The sequence below is a fragment of the Natator depressus genome, chromosome 1 (genome assembly GCF_965152275.1).
Source record: "Natator depressus isolate rNatDep1 chromosome 1, rNatDep2.hap1, whole genome shotgun sequence".
In the NCBI taxonomy this organism is placed as follows: Eukaryota; Metazoa; Chordata; order Testudines; family Cheloniidae; genus Natator; species Natator depressus.
The window spans coordinates 163,678,082-163,697,272 of record NC_134234.1 but is presented as its reverse complement, the minus strand read 5'-3'; the positions used below and the strand labels follow the sequence as shown (position 1 = coordinate 163,697,272).

Genomic DNA, 19,191 nt, shown 5'->3' with positions numbered 1-19,191 from the left:
AGGGTTTCCAGGGCACCCTGCTTAAAGACCCACATACTATGTGATTGCAAATACAAAGATCCAGGCATAAATGCCTGGTACCCACTTGGAAGGCTTAACAAGCTTAATGTAAAGCATGTGTGTAAATGTTTTCAAGATTGGGGCTTTTGTCTTTGTTCTTTTGAGCATCAATAAAAGTTTGGTAGGGATGGAGAGGAAAGAGTGAGGTAACAGCATGGTAGTTGGTCACAGGGAGGGAGCTACAATTTCTCTCACTGAAGAGTGCCAGAATGGACTGATGCCAGCTAGTGTGGGCACTCGGTAAGCAGAAAAGATGCTTGTCAGCAATAGAAAAAAATTATTGCATTTGTTTTATGTGTTTGAAAAACAAGCTGAACCCACTTTATTTTGTAATTACTAGGTTCTCAATATACACTAGTATGGGTGATCGAAAATGAACTTTCCTCATGATTTTTGTGCCTTTCTATTTGGCATTTCCCTTGACCCACTCTTGATTTCCCCCGCTTATTAATTTGATGGGAATCTTATGTCCTTTTTGTTAGGCCATGTGCAACTATTGGGTACAGAATCAAATCACTCAGGTTTTGGAAAATGTAGAGGACATTTAAGCTGACCCAAGGAATAAAGGAATGAACTAACCACAAACCAAAAATAGAAATTTGTTTAAACTGGAGATTACAAACATTTCCTAACCTTACACTGAATGGCCCTTGTCCAAGACCACTCATTTTCCATTCAGGGGCTACTAATCAGTTCCAGGACTACTATTACCGGCCAAGACCACACTAAATTGCCACAAATCTTTTGCCACTTTTGGTTCTCCAAACCTCTGTCTGACACATGGATTAAAAATTAACATCAATAATTGTTTGTAACCATACCAATAACTGTGCATTCATTACATGCATTAGCTGGAAGCAACACACCTACTCAACTACCACCTTTGGTGGTACATGCCAATGTCTAAATGAGTCCCAAAATTCAGATGGGTTGCAGAGAGAAGTTATCATATGATAAAGAAATATTTTCAGGAATATTCTCTGTCCATCTCTTCACTAACACAATACTGCCCTCTCTGGGTGTACTTCCAGCAACAATGCCTTAGCAAGGTATATGAATCAGTATTACCTCAATGTGTACTATTGACCTTATGACAGGCAGTCAACTCCTGCATGCTCCCCTTTACCTGTGGTTGGCATGTACCACTAAAACTGAATGTTCTAAAGTCTTTGGGTGAAATTCTGGCCTCAGTTACGTCAATGACAAAACTCCTTCTGACTTTAGTAGTCAGGATTTCACCCTCTGTGTGTGACTTCCAACTTATTCATCTATCTGTTTATCCATCCATATGTGGCTCCCCCACCGTTGTATGAGAGTGCCTAGCATGTTATGGTTACATATGGTATTTTCACTAATTCAGCTCGATTCCTATTAAAGACTCATATGACTGGAGTTAAAGTGATAGTAAAAGTTAATTGAGTGTATAGATGTAAAGCAAAAAGTTATTAAACTTACTTTTTAAAAAATAAGTTTATCATTAACACTAAAGCTCGGTATAATTTTTAACACAGTTCGTGCTCCTAAGATTCTTTATTAGATTGGACTAGATTTCCAGCTTTGGTATAGCAAGGTAAGTACAGTATATGAGTAGATGTGCAAAATTAAAGTACCAAATCCTGTAAAAAGTTACACGTTCATAACTTTAGTTTAGTTAACTTAAAGTTATGCATATGTACATGTCATTGCAGCACTGGGGCCTGTATGTACAAGCATGCAAGTATGGAAAAAAGAAGTAACTACTCAAAATCCTGCCTAGGAATTCCTTTTTGTTTGTTTGTTTTTGCTGTGTTACTTGAATGTAGTTCTGTATGCAGTGTACATACAAATTTCTTTGTAGGAAGCAGACTTCTTCAGCAGCTGACTGAAGTGGGGATTTCTCATCAACATATATTCTTACTCTGTTTGCTATTTATTGAAGGCTTTGGATTGTGGACAGAAAAGATCAGGATAAAAGTTACTTAGGGCTTCACTGAAAAAATGTAGAATTTCCTTTTGAATAGTTATTTAATGAAGGCTTTGACAACTTCAGCATAGTGGTTTTCTAGAAAACTTTCCCTGTAAGTCTAACAGCTCGATTCTTTTACCTTCACTCATTTTAGTAGTGAAAATACTAACAAAGCCTAGAAAATGTTTGGTAAAACCTGATGTCTCTGCCTGTTACATCAACTAACAAGTACTGGATACTTGATTGGGAAAATCTGATTTTGTCTCTCTTTTAATCTGTCGTATGTACTAACTACATCTGTATTGTGTCTTTACTCTCTGTGCAATATTAAGAATGTGTGGAAATCACAAGCACAGATTTGGGTTCCAAATAACTGAGATGACTATATACAAATATGCAAGGCCTAGCTACATATGTATATGATTAGTAGGTCTCAGTGGAAGTGAAGACAGCAGCTCACTTCCTCTTTCTTCCCGCCTGTACCCTCTACCTAGCCAATCCTGAGGCAGCTTCTCAGCCCTCTTCTCCTCTTCTCTCTACCCCACACTGCTAAACTCTGAGGGAAGAGGAATGGTACTTCCAGAGCTGGCCCCACAGCCTTGTAAGCCTCTGGAATTGGCACTACCCCAACCTGAGTCCTGTGCAGGCAAAAGGAGGTGGGAGAAGCTCCTCCAGACCAGCACCCGCACCCCGTCCGAGACCAGTCCTCCAGCCCACAGCCACCTCACACCAGCAAACACCCGTCCCACTCCACTACCTCCCCACCTTATACTAGTACAAGCTCCCCATCATATAAGCCTGTTGATACAGTCCTATAACTGATTTTTGAGAGAGGTTGCAATAGCAGAAATGATATATATACCTATCCTCTGTTACACCAGAATAAAGGATATTTTACTGTCTCAAGTTTGAGGCCCAATCTCATGAGATTCTAAGCACCCTGCCTTCAGTGGCATTTGAGAAGACCACAGCACCTCATAGAATCAGGCCTATGGTTTGCTAACTGCTTGGTGAAAGAGGAGTTTTTGACAGCATGTAACTTTCCGAATGCGCCAAACACAAAGTTTCCAGAGAGACAGTACTATAATCCCTTTCCCTCCACTTCTACACAGCCCTTGTTATCTGAAATCTAAATAAGTTTTCAGTGGCAGAAAGTAGCCATCTACTACCTCAGCGAGGGCAAACTATGGCCCATGGGCTGGATCTGGCCCATCGGGGCTTTCAATTTGGCCCATGGGATTGTCAGCCCCGTGGTAGGGCAGGGCTGGCCCCATGCCGCTCCGGAAAGTGGCCGGCACCAAATCCCTGTGGCTCCTGGGGGTGGGGTGATCCAGCTCCACCGCATGCTGCCCTTGCCTGCAGGCACTGCCCCCCCTCAGCTCACATTGGCTGGGAACGGGGAACTGCGGCTAATGGGAGCTTGGGGGTGGTACCCACAGACAAAGGCAGCACGCAGCAGAGCCTCCTGCCCCACCCCACCCCCAGGAGCCACTGCCAGACATGCTGGTCACTTCCAGGAGTGGTGTGGGGCCAGGGCAGGCAGGTAGCCTGCCTTAGCCCTGCTGCACGCCACTGCCACCCCAGAGCTGCTCTAAGTAAGCAGCGCCAGGCTGGAGCCCGCACCCCAACCCCCTGCCCCAGCCCTACATTTATGGCCCTGCATATAACTTCCCCACACAGATGTGGCCCTCAGGCCAAAAGTTTGCCCACCCCTGTCCTAGCTCATTTCCAATGCTGGTTGTGCTAGCTAGCAGAGGCCTTTGACATGAGGGCACCGGGGAGGAGTTTCTCCTCCACCACTACCACCACCACCACCACCACCACCCACCCCCTCCGAGGAAAGCTGTGCCTGGGAACAGCTGCTTTCCTGTTTGAACGGTTATGAATGGATTTGTATGTAACTCTTTGACCAAAGCGGATCAGTTTCTTGCTGAGACCCCTGCAGGTGGACAGAAATGGACACAAAAAGGGAATTTTCTGGCTTTGAGGGAGTGCCTAAGAAGCAAAGTTATGTCAATATTAGCTTTACAGTCATTTTGTGACCTTAAATTTGTTTTAAATTAAAATGTTAGTTTATGAGCCACCTTTGGAAAGACATTATTTACGCTTCCATGGAATTCCATCAGGCAAGGGTTTTATATTGCGTATTTTTAAACTTGCTTAGTTCATAGCAAGAGCGAAAGAACAATATAAATTTCAATAAAATAGAAACAGGTCATGGTCATAATCCTGAGTTTGGGGCACTAATGAAAATTCAAACATGGTTTTCCTCTCTGATTTCCCCTGTTAATGCATAAGAACTGGTTAGAACTTACAATTAGGGGCAGGCTGCCTGTTTTCAATGAGCTAAAAATGTGGACCTGCCTCTTTTCTAAATTAATTGAAGACAAAGCTTGAAAACACTGTGTCTCATTCTGCTCACATGGGTGTGGCTCAGGAATATCGCCACTGGAGTCAATGGAGTTGTGCCGGAGAGAGCAGAATCAAGTCTGTAATACTTGAAATCACTGCCTAATTGACAGCCTGTGGGAAAAGGAGGGGACTGGCTGTGGAACTCAGCCAAAACTTGGAAGTATGGTATGTATTTTGTTTGGGCTAATACTGCCCACTTTATTTTAATAGCTTTTTTCTTTGGAATCACTAGAACAGCTGTAATTTATTTATGAAAATGAGAACTCCACATATTTTTTGTTGGTAGAATTTCAACAAGCTAATGTTATTCCTAATTATAATTTATTTTCTTTGGAATGTTAATAAAGACTTCTGGGGACCACCATTTCCCTTTTCTATACATTACTTATGGAAAAGTGATACCTATAAAGATAACATCACTTTGAAATATTGATTGCTTTGCTTTAAAAATATAAAGGAAATGAACTGAAACTAGATAAAATAGAGGCACGGAATTCATTTGCTGAAAATTCCACAGATCCACATTACAGCAGTCCCCATGAAAAAGGCAGCACTTGCCAACAGTTACCACAAAGTGGTATCTTGAGAATACCACTGTTTCTCTGACATTTAGAACAGGAGATAGCTGTAGTAAATGTGGGTTCACTGTGGGTGGTATCTGTTGGCAAATGTTGACTTTTTCATAGCAATCACTATATTTACTTTCTGTCTTTTTCATGACCATAGGCCCTAAGCCTCTAGTTTAAAAGAGAATCCATTTTTCAAGAGCAATTTTTTTAATGGGAGTAAAAAAATAAAAGTACTCAACATTTATATGGATAATGAGAATGTTCACAGTTACACGAGACAAGATGTAAAAATGTGTTTAGAAGTGATATAAATCTTCATGTTTCAGATCATCAGCCAACTTCCAGCTGAAGGTTCTTGCTGACATTGGGAAGATGCTTTTCCTATGGACAGGATATTCCAAAATTATCCACTACTTTGTTTTGTGCACCTTGTTCTGGACACTGTCAGAAACAGGATACAGGACTGATGCACTCCTGGTGTGATCTGTTATGGGAATTCCTATATTCCACCTGGAAAAAGCAAATGGTACTAAAGGTATTGGCTTATAAAGTAATGGAGAGAAAAATCTGTTAACGTATAGAAACTATGTTAATAAATCTCTAAGACCCATTCACTGTAGCACAGTAAATGTTTTAATCTGATTACCTTCAGGTGATATGTGTAAATTACACACAGGAGTGTACAGTGAATGGAGTTTGGGTCATTTGTACATAGAATATCTAACTCATTTGAAGTACGCCAATGAACATGGTTGTGTTTTTCTCTAATAAATGTGCTCTGTGGGACTTTAAAATATGATACAAGAAACTGCATTTAATTCAAACATCCATTTCAAAGCAGTGCCATTTTATGTCATGTAATATGCTGATTTGGCCTCTCCCACAATACCCCACTATGGCATCATGCCAAAATGGTCATTTTCACAACAGAAGCTTCATACACAATTACTGGGCTAAATTCATCCCTGGTGCAAATCCAATGGATATAGTGCAGACACAAATTTGGTCTGTTAAGCAAAGGTGTGCAGAAATATGAAAAAATATTTATCATGCAACATAATCCAATATATTTTTATGTCAATACAAAATTTCTTTGTTAAAGACTGTTACTGTTGCACAAAATTCTGCTACGGTTCAATGTACAAACTGAACTCTGCTCCCTTACTCACATGCATTATGACAGAGCGGAAATCCTCGCCCCACTGAAGTCGATGGCAAAACTGTCATTGGTTTCATACAGGGTCTTTAATGATCTGGTCAGATACAGTACTATTTTCACATATTACACTGTAATGTCATACAACTATTTCTCCAACCATCCAGCCACATTTGTATCTAAGACAAAATGTGACTAAAATGGAAAGTCTATGTGACAATACATACACGCAAGGGGAAAGGGTTACGTTTGTACATGTAGTCTTGATTTATGCATAATGGGTGAAATTCAAACCCCCGCCCCCCTCCAAGCCCAGGGCCAGCACAAGGCCTATCATAACTTAAATCCCACTTAAGCTCTGTTTTGATGGCTGACATGGTGCATGACGCATGATAGTTTTTTACATGGATGAATTTCATGGTTTTTGATTCACTTATCAAAACTAGTTACTAGAGGAATTGATCAAAACACTGCTATATTGTGGTGGTGTTTTTTTATAATGTAGTATCATGGACTATACCTGGAGAATACTGGTTTTGGGAGCTACACTAGGCAAACCTTAATGTTGTCTCAAATTAGTTTTTTATATATTAATTTTCAAAGTACTTGTTATAAAGGAGAAAATCCCCCACAGCTCTATAACTAGCAGGATAAAGGGTTGTTTACAGTGTTGTTGCAGCTGTTTTGGTCCCAGGATATTAGAGAGACAAGGTGGGTGAGGTAATGTGTTTTATTGGACTAACTTCTGTTGGTGAGAGAGACAAGCTTTCAAGCTCCACAGGAGAACTCTGTGGAGCACAAAAGCTTGTCTCTTTCACCAACAGAAGTTGTCCAATAAAGGATAGAATGTTGTAAGACCTGATCCAAAAACCAATGAAGTCAATGGAAAGACTCCTATTGACTTCAGGTTTCAGAGTAACAGCCGTGTTAGTCCGTATTCGCAAAAAGAAAAGGAGTACTTGTGGCACCTTAGAGACTAACCAATTTATTTGAGCATAAGCTTTCGTGAGCTACAGCTCACTTCATCGGATGCGTACTGTGGAAAATACAGAAGATGTTTTTATACACAGAGACCATGAAAAAATGGGTGTTTATCACTACAAAAGGTTTTCTCTCCCCCCACCCCACTCTTGTGTTGGGGGGAGAGAAAACCTTTTGTAGTGATAAACACCCATTTTTTCATGTTCTCTGTGTATATAAATCTCCCCACTGTATTTTCCACTGAATGCATCCAATGAAGTGAGCTGTAGCTCACGAAAGCTTATGCTCAAATAAATTGGTTAGTCTCTAAGGTGCCACAAGTACTCCTTTTCTATTGACTTCAGTAGACTTTAGGTTAGGTCCATATTGCAGCCTTGACTACAGTTGTTACAGTTATGGTTATAGCTGTATTCTACAGCTGTATCAAAACATTTTACAAAGGAAGTCATGCTCTATGGAAAAGAGTAAGGTTTTAGTATTCTATTTAGAACAGAGTAGGGAGCTCAGTGACTTGACAGCAAAGAATAGCCCCCGAGTTGTGGAGAGCTGAGGCTAAAACTGGAGAAGCAGAATAAGTTGGTAGTTTATTTGAAGTCTCAAGTATTTCAAGCCCATTAAGAATTGTGAAAATCATGCAGACAGTTCTGAATGGAACACAGAGAGCCGTGGATAGGAAGTTAATAAAAGTGAACAGAAAATGAGGGTGATGTTGTCCCAATTCCTTGCAGGCAAGAGTAGCCTGGCAACAGCATTTTTGTAATTATGAATTTAGAGACATGGCAAAAATCCCACAGACTTCGGTACTGCCATGATTTCGCCCTACAGATTTAAGAAAGTATCCAAGAGGGAATTACAGTAGCTGTGAAGGAAAGAAAGGCATGAATTTAAAAAATTAAATAAAGACAAGATCAAGGTGATTCTGTCACAATCCTGGGGATGGGATTATTTACCCATAGGGGAGGTCTGGGAGAAAAATAAAGTGTTAGGCAAAAGCTCACTCCCAGCTTTGTGGCAGAGGACTTTGTCTGAGTAAAAGAGAGAGAGAGTCAGAGAGCAGGGAGAAAAAGAGAGAGAGAGTGAAAACACCAGCTGGACTTGCTGGAGAAGCAGAACCAGAACCTGCTGACCCCAGTGACTCCCATCAGTCCAAAAATCGGAACACTTATGTCCTGCATACAGTGAAGAGGATGATATTGCTGAATATCTGACTACTTTCAAAGGCTGTGTGTAATAAATGAAATTCTGATGATAAGAGAGTTCCTACCCTGATTGCAGAATTAACTGGTAAAGTTTGAAATGTATTGAATGGAAAGTCTATTGAAGATGCTTTAGACTATTGTAAATTTAAAGATACTGTTTTGCGAATTTTTCAGATTAGCCCTGAAACATAGAGTTAAATTTAGGAATCTTCAGAGGGATATTGATATGAGTAATGGGGAATGTGTAAACAAAATGAAAGATTTGTTGGGAAAATGGGTGAGGGGTAAAGAGGTAGCAAGTTTTGAAGGACTGCTAAATCTTGTTGCTCAAGAGCATTTCCTAGGCATATGTAAGGCTGATGTAAAGCAGTGTCTATGGGACAAAGATGTAAAGTCTGTGGAAGAGATGGATTATTTAGCTGATGCCATTGAACAGACTCAGGCATTTATTGAGGGCAGGCCACAGAAAGAGGGGTTTAAAACTGGTGGGAAGGGAGAGGTGAATTCTCAGCAGAGAATGGGAGAGAGTCTCTTTGATTCTTCTGCAGCAGGGAGAAGCCACGTGCTTCCAGATGGGAGGGTGGTTGAGACCAACTCCTGCACTGCAGCTGGAGGCAACACTACATGAGGAGGGGATGAGGGTGTAATGCCTGCCAGGGAGAGAACTGTCCAGGTCGTTAGCTGCCAGCAGGTCGCAGCTGAACCAGAGGCAAAACCGGCTCTTGGGAGCATAGAGCAATGTGTCCCAGAGGAGAGCCCAGAGAAGGGGCAGGGGATCTCAGAAACCACTGAGGTGGGTGACAATTCCTGTGACTCTGTAACGTAGGGAAGCAGTGTGCTTCCAAGTATGGGAGGGGCTGAGACTAGCTCCTTTCCAGCAGAAGGCAACATGCCCTCAGGCGAAGGGCAGGAGAGGTATTTGTCGGTGATTAAGGAAATGGTCCCAGTTGTTAGCTGGCAGAGCTTTGCAGCTGACCAAGAGATAGAGCCCTTCCTAGGGAGCACAGAGAAATGTGTCTTAGGAGGGGAGCCAGAGGAGGAAAATGGGGAAGGAATAGTTGGGGTACAGGAATGTCTCCTCACTAGTCACTTGGGGCAGGATGCCCAGGACACGAGGAGTATGGCTGGGTCAGCCTCAGCCTGTGACCCAGGTTTTGAGACGGAACTGTGTAATTGACCTCCTGGAGGGGAGCAGTCACACAGTTGACTTCTCAAGGACAGAGAAAGGGGTGGCGGAGGGTACCCCAATCCAGGTCCCAGTTTTTCAGGATGCTATTTCTCATATGTTTTTGGAAAGTAACTGTGTCTCTTTACATCAAGATGCAGATCCAAACCTGTGACAGCAGAGGAGTTGAGACCCGGAAATTGCCAGTGGTAGTTTGTGAGAACACAAATGACCCAACTGACAGAGAAGAGGGTGTTTTCCCCCAGGCTGGTGAGAGACAGGGAGCAGTTATGGGAAAGCTGCTGGGAAAAGGTGCATCTGACCAAAGGGTAAACACATCTAGCCCAGAGAGCACAGATCACAACTCTCTAGGAGGCAAGGAAGGACTCAGTGCTGGGAGGGGGAAAATACAGGGTAACCCCAAAAGGGGAGCTGGATTTTTTGCATATGTACAGTCCTGGGGTTGGGAGACCACTCCCCAAAGGGCCAGCCAATGTGCAGGATCCCCCTGATCACCTAACTTGCCAGACCCTGAGGCATCAAAATTCCAGAAACACGATTAAATTAAGAGCCCACACAGAGGGGAACACTGGAGGGAAAGAAAAGCCACTGACTGATTACAGGGGAGAGAGTCAAAGGACACCATGGGTAATAAACAAACTAACTTCAAACTAGAACAGAGGGTGTGGTATCATAAAGATACCTGTAAACACCCACCTGTGATAAAAAAAATTGGTATTAATGTTAAGTTTTGGGATAAGAATTTTGTTACTGATGTTAAACCTTATGGTAACACTAGTTCTCAGTTAATACCTGTAAACAGATTTAAAGCTTATCACAGCAGAGAAACCATAAAAAACCTGGTTTGCTGTGTGTGAATGGGGAAACTGAGGCACACTGCCTCATGGCCTTAATGGTCGGATGCCAAGAGAACTATAACACAAACTGCCTTCGAGCTAGTCAGTGACTAACCCTCTTGCAGTAAACGAAGGGGGGAGGTGTGACATTCTGTACCTCATGGGAACACCCTACACCTCCATGTTCACCCTTATAATATAATTGCATAGTATCTAATGCAAAGTTTGTCATGTTGGGTATCTTCAGAAGGCTTATGATGCCCTGAGCATTGTTGTTATAGTGATGTTATAGTAATTGTTGTTATAGTAATGTTATAGGTTATTATTTCATGTATATAGTTATGAGGCTGAAAATGTATCCTCATGGCTTAAAATAAGCCCAGGAAAAAGCTCTCTAAGAGCAGAGGGGCAGTTCACACCTCATCAAGGCATGTATGGGACAAGCCCAGCCCAGCCTCACAGGAACAAAGGACACTGGCCTAGGCAGCAACAAAAGGATCTGTTAGACTCTCGAGTGAGTCACCCCCCTTCCTTTGGTCAGTTTGGGACTGTGATGAGGTAATGCTCACCTGACTCTGAAGTGGGGGGGGGGCAAAGCCAAGAGGGAAGAAAGGACATGATAAAAGGGAGAGACGTTTGCCACACTCTTCCTCTCTTTTCCACCTCCATCTACAGACATCATCACCAAGTGACTGAAGCGCTGATCAAAGGGGAGAGCCTGGCTAAAGGGCAACCAGCCAGCCTGTGGTGAGATGCATCTACATTTGTAAGGGCATTGAAAGTGTTAAAATCATCTTAGAATGCATTTTGCTTTTATTTCAGTTGACCAAATCTGACTTGTTGTGTTTTGTCTTATAATAACTTAAAATCTATCTTTGTAGTTAATAAATGTGTTTGTTTATTCTACCTGAAGCAGTGCATTTGGTTTGAAGCATGTCAGAGACTCCCTTTGGGATAACAAGCCTGATGCATATCAATTTCTTTGTTAAAATTGATGAACTCATATAAACTTGCAGCGTCCAGCGGGCATAACTGGACACTGGAAGACGGAGGTTCCTAGGGTTGTGTCTGGGACCGGAGACAGCGGCTAGTGTCATTCGGTTGCACAATCCAAGGAGCAGCTTAAATGCCAGAGGCTGTGCGTGAACAGCCCAGGAGTGGGGACTCTCACAGCAGAGCAGGGTAAGGCTGGCTCCCAGAGTTGAGGATTGGAGTGGATCACCCGTCCAGATAACACCATGGGGGAACGTCACAGAGTCCCATTTTTTTCAGTGAGACTTCTTGGGGACTAAGATACTGCTATGAATAAGGGTAGCAGAATATGTCCAGAGTCAAAACAAGGAGATACATGGAAGACAGAACACTAGAGAGTGAACTAACAAAGCTGTATCATTGAGCATTATCTGCATAGAATTGATGGTCATTTCTTAGACAAAATAAGACTGAGTATCTTGATGAAAAGCATCAATCAATGAGTTGACTTCACTGAGGCATTTCTCATGAATCTAAGGGTATGTCTACACTACGGAATAAGGTCGAATTTATAGAAGTCGGTTTTTTAGAAATCGGTTTTATATATTCGAGTGTGTGTCCCCCCACAGAAGTGCATTAAGTGCATTAACTCGGCGGAGTGCTTCCACAGTACCGAGGCTAGAGTCGACTTCTGGAGCGTTGCACTGTGGGTAGCTATCCCACAGTTCCCGCAGTCTCCGCTGCCCATTGGAATTCTGGGTTGAGATCCCAATGCCTGATGGGGCTGAAACATTGTCGCGGGTGGTTCTGGGTACATATCGTCAGTCCCCCCCTTCCCTCCCTCCCTCCGTGAAAGCAAGGGCAGACAATTGTTTCGCGCCTTTTTTCCTGAGTTACCTGTGCGGACGCCATACCACCGCAAGCATGGAGCCCGCTCAGGTAACCGTCACCGTATGTCTCCTGGGTGCTGGCAGACGCGGCACGGCATTGCTACACAGTAGCAGCAACCCATTGCCTTGTGGCAGCAGACGGTACAATACGACTGGTAGCCGTCCTCGTCATGTCCGAGGTACTCCTGGTCACCTGTGTGATCAGGAGCGCCTGGGCAGACATGGGCGCAGGGACTAAATTTTTAGTGACTTGACCAGGTCATTTTTTTTAGTCCGGCAGTCAGTCCTATTGAACCGTCTTATGGTGAGCAGGCAGGCAATATGTCCTTCTGCACCGTCTGCTGCCAGCCAAAGATGTAAAAGATAGATGGAGTGGATCAAAACAAGAAATAGACCAGATTTGTTTGTACTCATTTGCCTCCTCCCCTGTCTAGGGGAATCATTCCTCTAGGTCACACTGCAGTCACTCACAGAGAAGGTGCAGCGAGGTAGATCTAGCCATGTATCAATCAGAGGCCAGGCTAACCTCCTTGTTCCAATAAGAACAATAACTTAGGTGCACCATTTCTTATTGGAACCCTCCGTGAAGTCAACCCTGTAAGCCGTGTCCTCAGTCGCCTCTCCCTGCGTCAGAGCAACGGCAAACAATCGTGCATCTGAGTTGAGAGTGCTGTCCAGAGCAGTCACAATGGAGCACTCTGATTGGGCTAAAACATTGTCGCGGGTGGTTCTGGGTACATATTGTCCGGCCCCCGTTCCCTCCCTCCCTCCGTGAAGGCAAGGGCAGACAATTGTTTCGCGCCTTTTTTCCTGAGTTACCTGTGCGGACGCCATACCACCGCAAGCATGGAGCCCGCTCAGGTAACCGTCACCATATGTCTCCTGGGTGCTGGCAGACGCGGTACGGCATTGCTACACAGTAGCAGCAACCCATTGCCTTCTGGCAGCAGACGGTACAGTACGACTGGTAGCCGTCCTCGTCATGTCCGAGGTGTTCCTGGTCGCCTGTGTGAGGTCGATCAGGAGCGCCTGGGCAGACATGGGCGCAGGGACTAAATTTTTAGTGACTTGACCAGGTCATTTTTTTTAGTCCGGCAGTCAATCCTATTGAACCGTCTTATGGTGAGCAGGCAGGCAATATGGATTGCTAGCAGTCCTATTGCACCGTCTTCTGCCGAGCAGCCATGAGATGTGGATGGCATGCAGTCCTTCTGCACCGTCTGCTGCTAGCCAAAGATGTAAAAGATAGATGGAGTGGATCAAAACAAGAAATAGACCAGATTTGTTTTGTACTCATTTGCCTTCTCCCCTGTCTAGGGGACTCATTCCTCTAGGTCACACTGCAGTCACGCACAGAGAAGGTGCAGCGAGGTAGATCTAGCCATGTATCAATCAGAGGCCAGGCTAACCTCCTTGTTCCAATAAGAACAATAACTTAGGTGCACCATTTCTTATTGGAACCCTCCGTGAACTCTACCCTTGTAAGCCGTGTCCTCAGTCGCCCCTCCCTGCGTCAGAGCAACGGCAAACAATCGTGCATCTGAGTTGAGAGTGCTGCCCAAAGCAGCCCAATGGAGCACTCTGATTGGGCTAAAACATTGTCGCGGGTGGTTCTGGGTACATATTGTCCGGCCCCCGTTCCCTCCCTCCCTCCGTGAAGGCAAGGGCAGACAATTGTTTCGCGCCTTTTTTCCTGAGTTACCTGTGCGGACGCCATACCACCGCAAGCATGGAGCCCGCTCAGGTAACCGTCACCGTATGTCTCCTGGGTGCTGGCAGACGCGGTACGGCATTGCTACACAGTAGCAGCAACCCATTGCCTTCTGGCAGCAGACGGTGCAGTATGACTGGTACCCGTCCTCGTCATGTCCGAGGTGCTCCTGGCCACGTCGGCTGGGAGCGCCTGGGCAGACATGGGCGCAGGGACTAAATTTTTGGTGACTTGACCAGGTCATTCTCTTTAGTCCTGCAGTCAGTCGTATTGAACCGTCTAATGGTGAGCAGGCAGGCAATACGGATTGCTAGCAGTCGTATTGTACCATCTTCTGCCGGGCAGGCAAGAGATGACGATGGCTAGCAATCGTATTGTACCATCTTCTGCCGGGCAGGCAAGAGATGACGATGGCTAGCAATCGTACTGTGCCATCTTCTGCCAGGCAGGCAAGAGATGAGGATGGCTAGCAGTCGTACTGTGCCATCTTCTGCCGAGCAGCCATGAGATGTGGATGGCTTGCAGTCCTTCTGCACCGTCTGCTGCCAGCCAAAGATGTAAAAGATAGATGGAGTGGATCAAAACAAGAAATAGACCAGATTTGTTTTGTACTCATTTGCCTCCTGCCCTGTCTAGGGGACTCATTCCTCTAGGTCACACTGCAGTCACTCACAGAGAAGGTGCTGCGAGGTAGATCTAGCCATGTATCAATCAGAGGCCAGGCTAACCTCCTTGTTCCAATAAGAACAATAACTTAGGTGCACCATTTCTTATTGGAACCCTCCGTGAAGTCCTGCCTGAACTACTCCTTGATGTAAAGCCACCCCCTTTGTGGATTTTAGCCTCCTGAAGCCAACCCTGTAAGCCGTGTCGTCAGTCGCCCCTCCCTCCGTCAGAGCAACGGCAGACAATCATTCCGCGCCTTTTTTCTGTGCGGACGCCATACCAAGGCAAGCATGGAGTCCGCTCAGCTCACTTTGGCAATTAGGAGCACATTAAACACCACACGCATCATCCAGCAGTATATGCAGCACCAGAACCTGGCAAAGCGCTACCGGGCGAGGAGGCGACGTCAGCGCGGTCACGTGAGTGATCAGGACATGGACACAGATTTCTCTGAAAGCATGGGCCCTGCCAATGCATGCATAATGGTGCTAATGGGGCAGGTTCATGCTGTGGAACGCCGATTCTGGGCTCGGGAAACAAGCACAGACTGGTGGGACTGCATAGTGTTGCAGGTCTGGGACGATTCCCAGTGGCTGCGAAACTTTCGCATGCGTAAGGGCACTTTCATGGAACTTTGTGACTTGCTTTCCCCTGCCCTGAAGCGCATGAATACCAAGATGAGAGCAGCCCTCACAGTTGAGAAACGAGTGGCGATAGCCCTGTGGAAGCTTGCAACGCCAGACAGCTACCGGTCAGTTGGGAATCAATTTGGAGTGGGCAAATCTACTGTGGGGGCTGCTGTGATGCAAGTAGCCCACGCAATCAAAGATCTGCTGATATCAAGGGTAGTGACCTTGGGAAATGTGCAGGTCATAGTGGATGGCTTTGCTGCAATGGGATTCCCTAACTGTGGTGGGGCCATAGACGGAACCCATATCCCTATCTTGGCACCGGAGCACCAAGCCGGCGAGTACATAAACCGCAAGGGGTACTTTTCAATAGTGCTGCAAGCTCTGGTGGATCACAAGGGACGTTTCACCAACATCAACGTGGGATGGCCGGGAAAGGTACATGACGCTCGCATCTTCAGGAACTCTGGTCTGTTTCAAAAGCTTCAAGAAGGGACTTTATTCCCAGACCAGAAAATAACTGTTGGTGATGTTGAAATGCCTATATGTATCCTTGGGGACCCAGCCTACCCCTTAATGCCATGGCTCATGAAGCCGTACACAGGCAGCCTGGACAGCAGTCAGGAGCTGTTCAACTACAGGCTGAGCAAGTGCAGAATGGTGGTAGAATGTGCATTTGGACGTTTAAAGGCGCGCTGGCGCAGTTTACTGACTCGGTTAGACCTCAGCGAAACCAATATTCCCACTGTTATTACTGCTTGCTGTGTGCTCCACAATATTTGTGAGAGTAAGGGGGAGACGTTTATGGCGGGGTGGGAGGTTGAGGCAAATCGCCTGGCTGCTGGTTATGCGCAGCCAGACACCAGGGCGGTTAGAAGAGCACAGGAGGGTGCGGTACGCATCAGAGAGGCTTTGAAAACCAGTTTCATGACTGGCCAGGCTACGGTGTGAAAGTTCTGTTTGTTTCTCCTTGATGAAACCCCCCGCCCCTTGGTTCACTCTACTTCCTTGTAAGCTACCCACCCTCCCCTCCTCCCTTTGATCACCTCTTGCAGAGGCAATAAAGTCATTGTTGCTTCACATTCATGCATTCTTTATTCATTCATCACACAAATAGGGGGATGACTACCAAGGTAGCCCAGGAGGGGTGGTGGAGGAGGGAAGGAAAATGCCACACAGCACTTTAAAAGTTTACAACTTTAAAATTTATTGAATGACAGCCTTCTTTTTTGGGGGCAATCCTCTGTGGTGGAGTGGCTGGTTGGCCGGTGGCCCCCCCACCGCGTTCTTGGGCGTCTGGGTGTGGAGGCTATGGAACTTGGGGAGGAGGGCGGTTGGTTACACAGGGGCTGTAGTGGCAGTCTGTGCTCCAGCTGCCTTTGCTGCAGCTCAACCATACACTGGAGCATACTGGTTTGGTCCTCCAGCAGCCTCAGCATTGAATCCTGCCTCCTCTCATCACGCTGTCGCCACATTCGAGCTTCAGCCCTCTCTTCAGCCTGCCACTTACTCTCTTCAGCCCGCCACTTACTCTCTTCAGCCCGCCACCTCTCCTCCTGGTCATTTTGTGCTTTCCTGCAGTCTGACATTATTTGCCTCCACGCATTCGTCTGTGCTCTGTCAGTGTGGGAGGACAGCATGAGCTCGGAGAACATTTCATCTCGAGTGCATTTTTTTTTCTTTCTAATCTTCACTAGCCTCTGGGAAGGAGAAGATCCTGTGATCATTGAAACACATGCAGCTGGTGGAGAAAAGAAAAGGGACAGCGGTATTTAAAAAGACACATTTTATAAAACACTGGCTACACTCTTTCTTTCAGGGTAAACCTTGCTGTTAACATTACATACATAGCACATGTGCTTTCATTACAAGGTCGCATTTTGCCTCCCCCCACCGCGTGGCTACCCCCTCAACCCTCCCCCCTCCCTGTGGCTAACAGCGGGGAACATTTCTGTTCAGCCGCAGGCAAACAGCCCAGCAGGAATGGGCTCCTCTGAGTGTCCCCTGAAGAAAAGCACCCTATTTCAACCAGGTGACCATGGATTATATCTCACTCTCCTGAGGATAACACATGAACGGATGTTGCTTGAACGCCAGCAAACATACACTGCAATGCTTTGTTGTACAATGATTCCCGAGTACGTGTTACTGGCCTGGAGTGGTATAGTGTCCTACCATGAAGGACGCAATAAGTCTGCCCTCCCCAGAAACCTTTTGCAAAGGCTTTGGGAGTATATCCAGGAGAGCCGCGAATGCCAGGGCAGAGTAATCCTTTCACATGCTTGCTTTTAAACCATGTATAGTATTTTAAAAGGTACACTCACCGGAGGTCCCTTCTCCGCCTGCTGGGTCCAGGAGGCAGCCTTGGGTGGGTTCAGGGGGTACTGGCTCCAGGTCCAGGGTGAGAAACAGTTCCTGGCTGTCGGGAAAACCGGTTTCTCCGCTTGCTTGCTGTGAGCTATCTACAACCTCCTCCTCATCATCATCTTCTTCGTCCCCAAAACCTGCTTCCGTATTGCCTCCATCTCCATTGAAGGAGTCAAACAACACGGCTGGGGTAGTGGTGGCTGAACCCCCTAAAATGGCATGCAGCTCATCATAGAAGCGGCATGTTTGGGGCTCTGACCCGGAGCGGCCGTTCGCCTCTCTGGTTTTCTGGTAGGCTTGCCTCAGCTCCTTCAGTTTCACGCGGCACTGCTTCGGGTCCCTGTTATGGCCTCTGTCCTTCATGCCCTGGGAGATCTTGACAAAGGTTTTGGCATTTCGAAAACTGGAACGGAGTTCTGATAGCACAGATTCCTCTCCCCATACAGCGATCAGATCCCGTACCTCCCGTTCGGTCCATGCTGGAGCTCTTTTGCGATTCTGAGACTCCATCATGGTCACCTCTGCTGATGAGCTCTGCATGGTCACCTGCAGCTTGCCACGCTGGCCAAACAGGAAATGAGATTCAAAAGTTCGCGGTTCTTTTCCTATCTACCTGGCCAGTGCATCTGAGTTGAGAGTGCTGTCCAGAGCGGTCAAAATGGAGCACTCTGGGATAGCTCCCGGAGGCCAATACCGTCGAATTGTGTCCACAGTACCCCAAATTCGACCTGGCAAGGCCGATTTAAGCGCTAATCCGCTTGTCAGGGGTGGAGTAAGGAAATCGATTTTAAGAGCCCTTTAAGTCGAAATAAAGGGCTTCATCGTGTGGACGGGTGCAGGTTTACATCGATTTAATGCTGCTAAATTCGACCTAAAGTCCTAGTGTAGACCAGGGCTAAGACATTCCTGTGCACAATTTTTCTGTCCCCTAGTGTTATGTATATTATGAATTGCACATCAATGGTCCAATACTAGTCTTAGGGCTTGATCCTGCAAGGTGCTAAGCACTTTTGTGAGGTGCTAACCACCCTCAGTTCCCACAAAGTCATCTCTTATTAACTTCTGTGCTGGAGAATAACAAATGTGGTACCTGTTTTTAAAAAAGGAGTTAGATTTAATTGTGGAGGTGAGTGAGCCTTCTTTAATACCAAGCAAACTGTTTGAAATTTTCATAAAAACAGAATTATAGAATACCTAGATAAATATGATATGATAGGGACAAACCAGCATGGCTTGTGTCCGAGAAAATCATCCCTTTAATTAAGAAAATTCTTTGAGTGTCAGCAAAATAGTGGCTAAAGGGGAACAGTTGATATAATTTATTTGGATGTGCAAAGAGCCTTTGGCAAAATCCCTCACAAGAGGCTATTAAAAAAGGATTAGCAACTGGCTAAGCGACATAAATGAAAGAGTAGGAATGAGTGGTCAGTTTTCATCATGACAACCCAAAGGTCCTGGAGTAGGGCTGGTGTGATTTAATATATTCATTAAAGCTCTTGAAAAAGGTGAAAGCAGTGAAGTAAGGTGGCAAAATTTGTAAATGAGACAAAATGCTATAGGGTTAGTCAAGACTATAACTGCCTGGTGTGATTAGAGGACTGGGAGGAACTTC

At 45.4% G+C, this 19,191-nt stretch overlaps 1 protein-coding gene across 1 annotated transcript; it reads right to left on the bottom strand.

The window, feature by feature from the left end:
* Window positions 1-16,301: 16,301 nt before the first annotated feature.
* LOC141983716 (uncharacterized) lies at window positions 16,302-18,180 on the bottom strand. Its single transcript, XM_074946745.1, has 2 exons — window positions 17,537-18,180; window positions 16,302-16,953 (listed from the first exon to the last, which is right to left on the bottom strand). The coding sequence occupies exons 1-2, from the start codon at window positions 18,117-18,119 to the stop codon at window positions 16,412-16,414; spliced, it is 1,125 nt and encodes a 374-aa protein (XP_074802846.1). The 5' UTR covers window positions 18,120-18,180; the 3' UTR covers window positions 16,302-16,411.
* Between the last annotated feature and the right edge of the window lie 1,011 nt (window positions 18,181-19,191).

Excerpts from the sequence above, each read along its gene's own strand:
- LOC141983716 (XM_074946745.1), bottom strand. The coding sequence starts at position 18,119 with ATGCAGAGCTCATCAGCAGAGGTGACCATGATGGAGTCTCAGAATCGC. Across the intron at positions 16,954-17,536 it reads AGGCGGAGAAGGGACCTCCG|CTGCATGTGTTTCAATGATC; the intron begins GTGAGTGTACCT and ends TTTCTCCACCAG.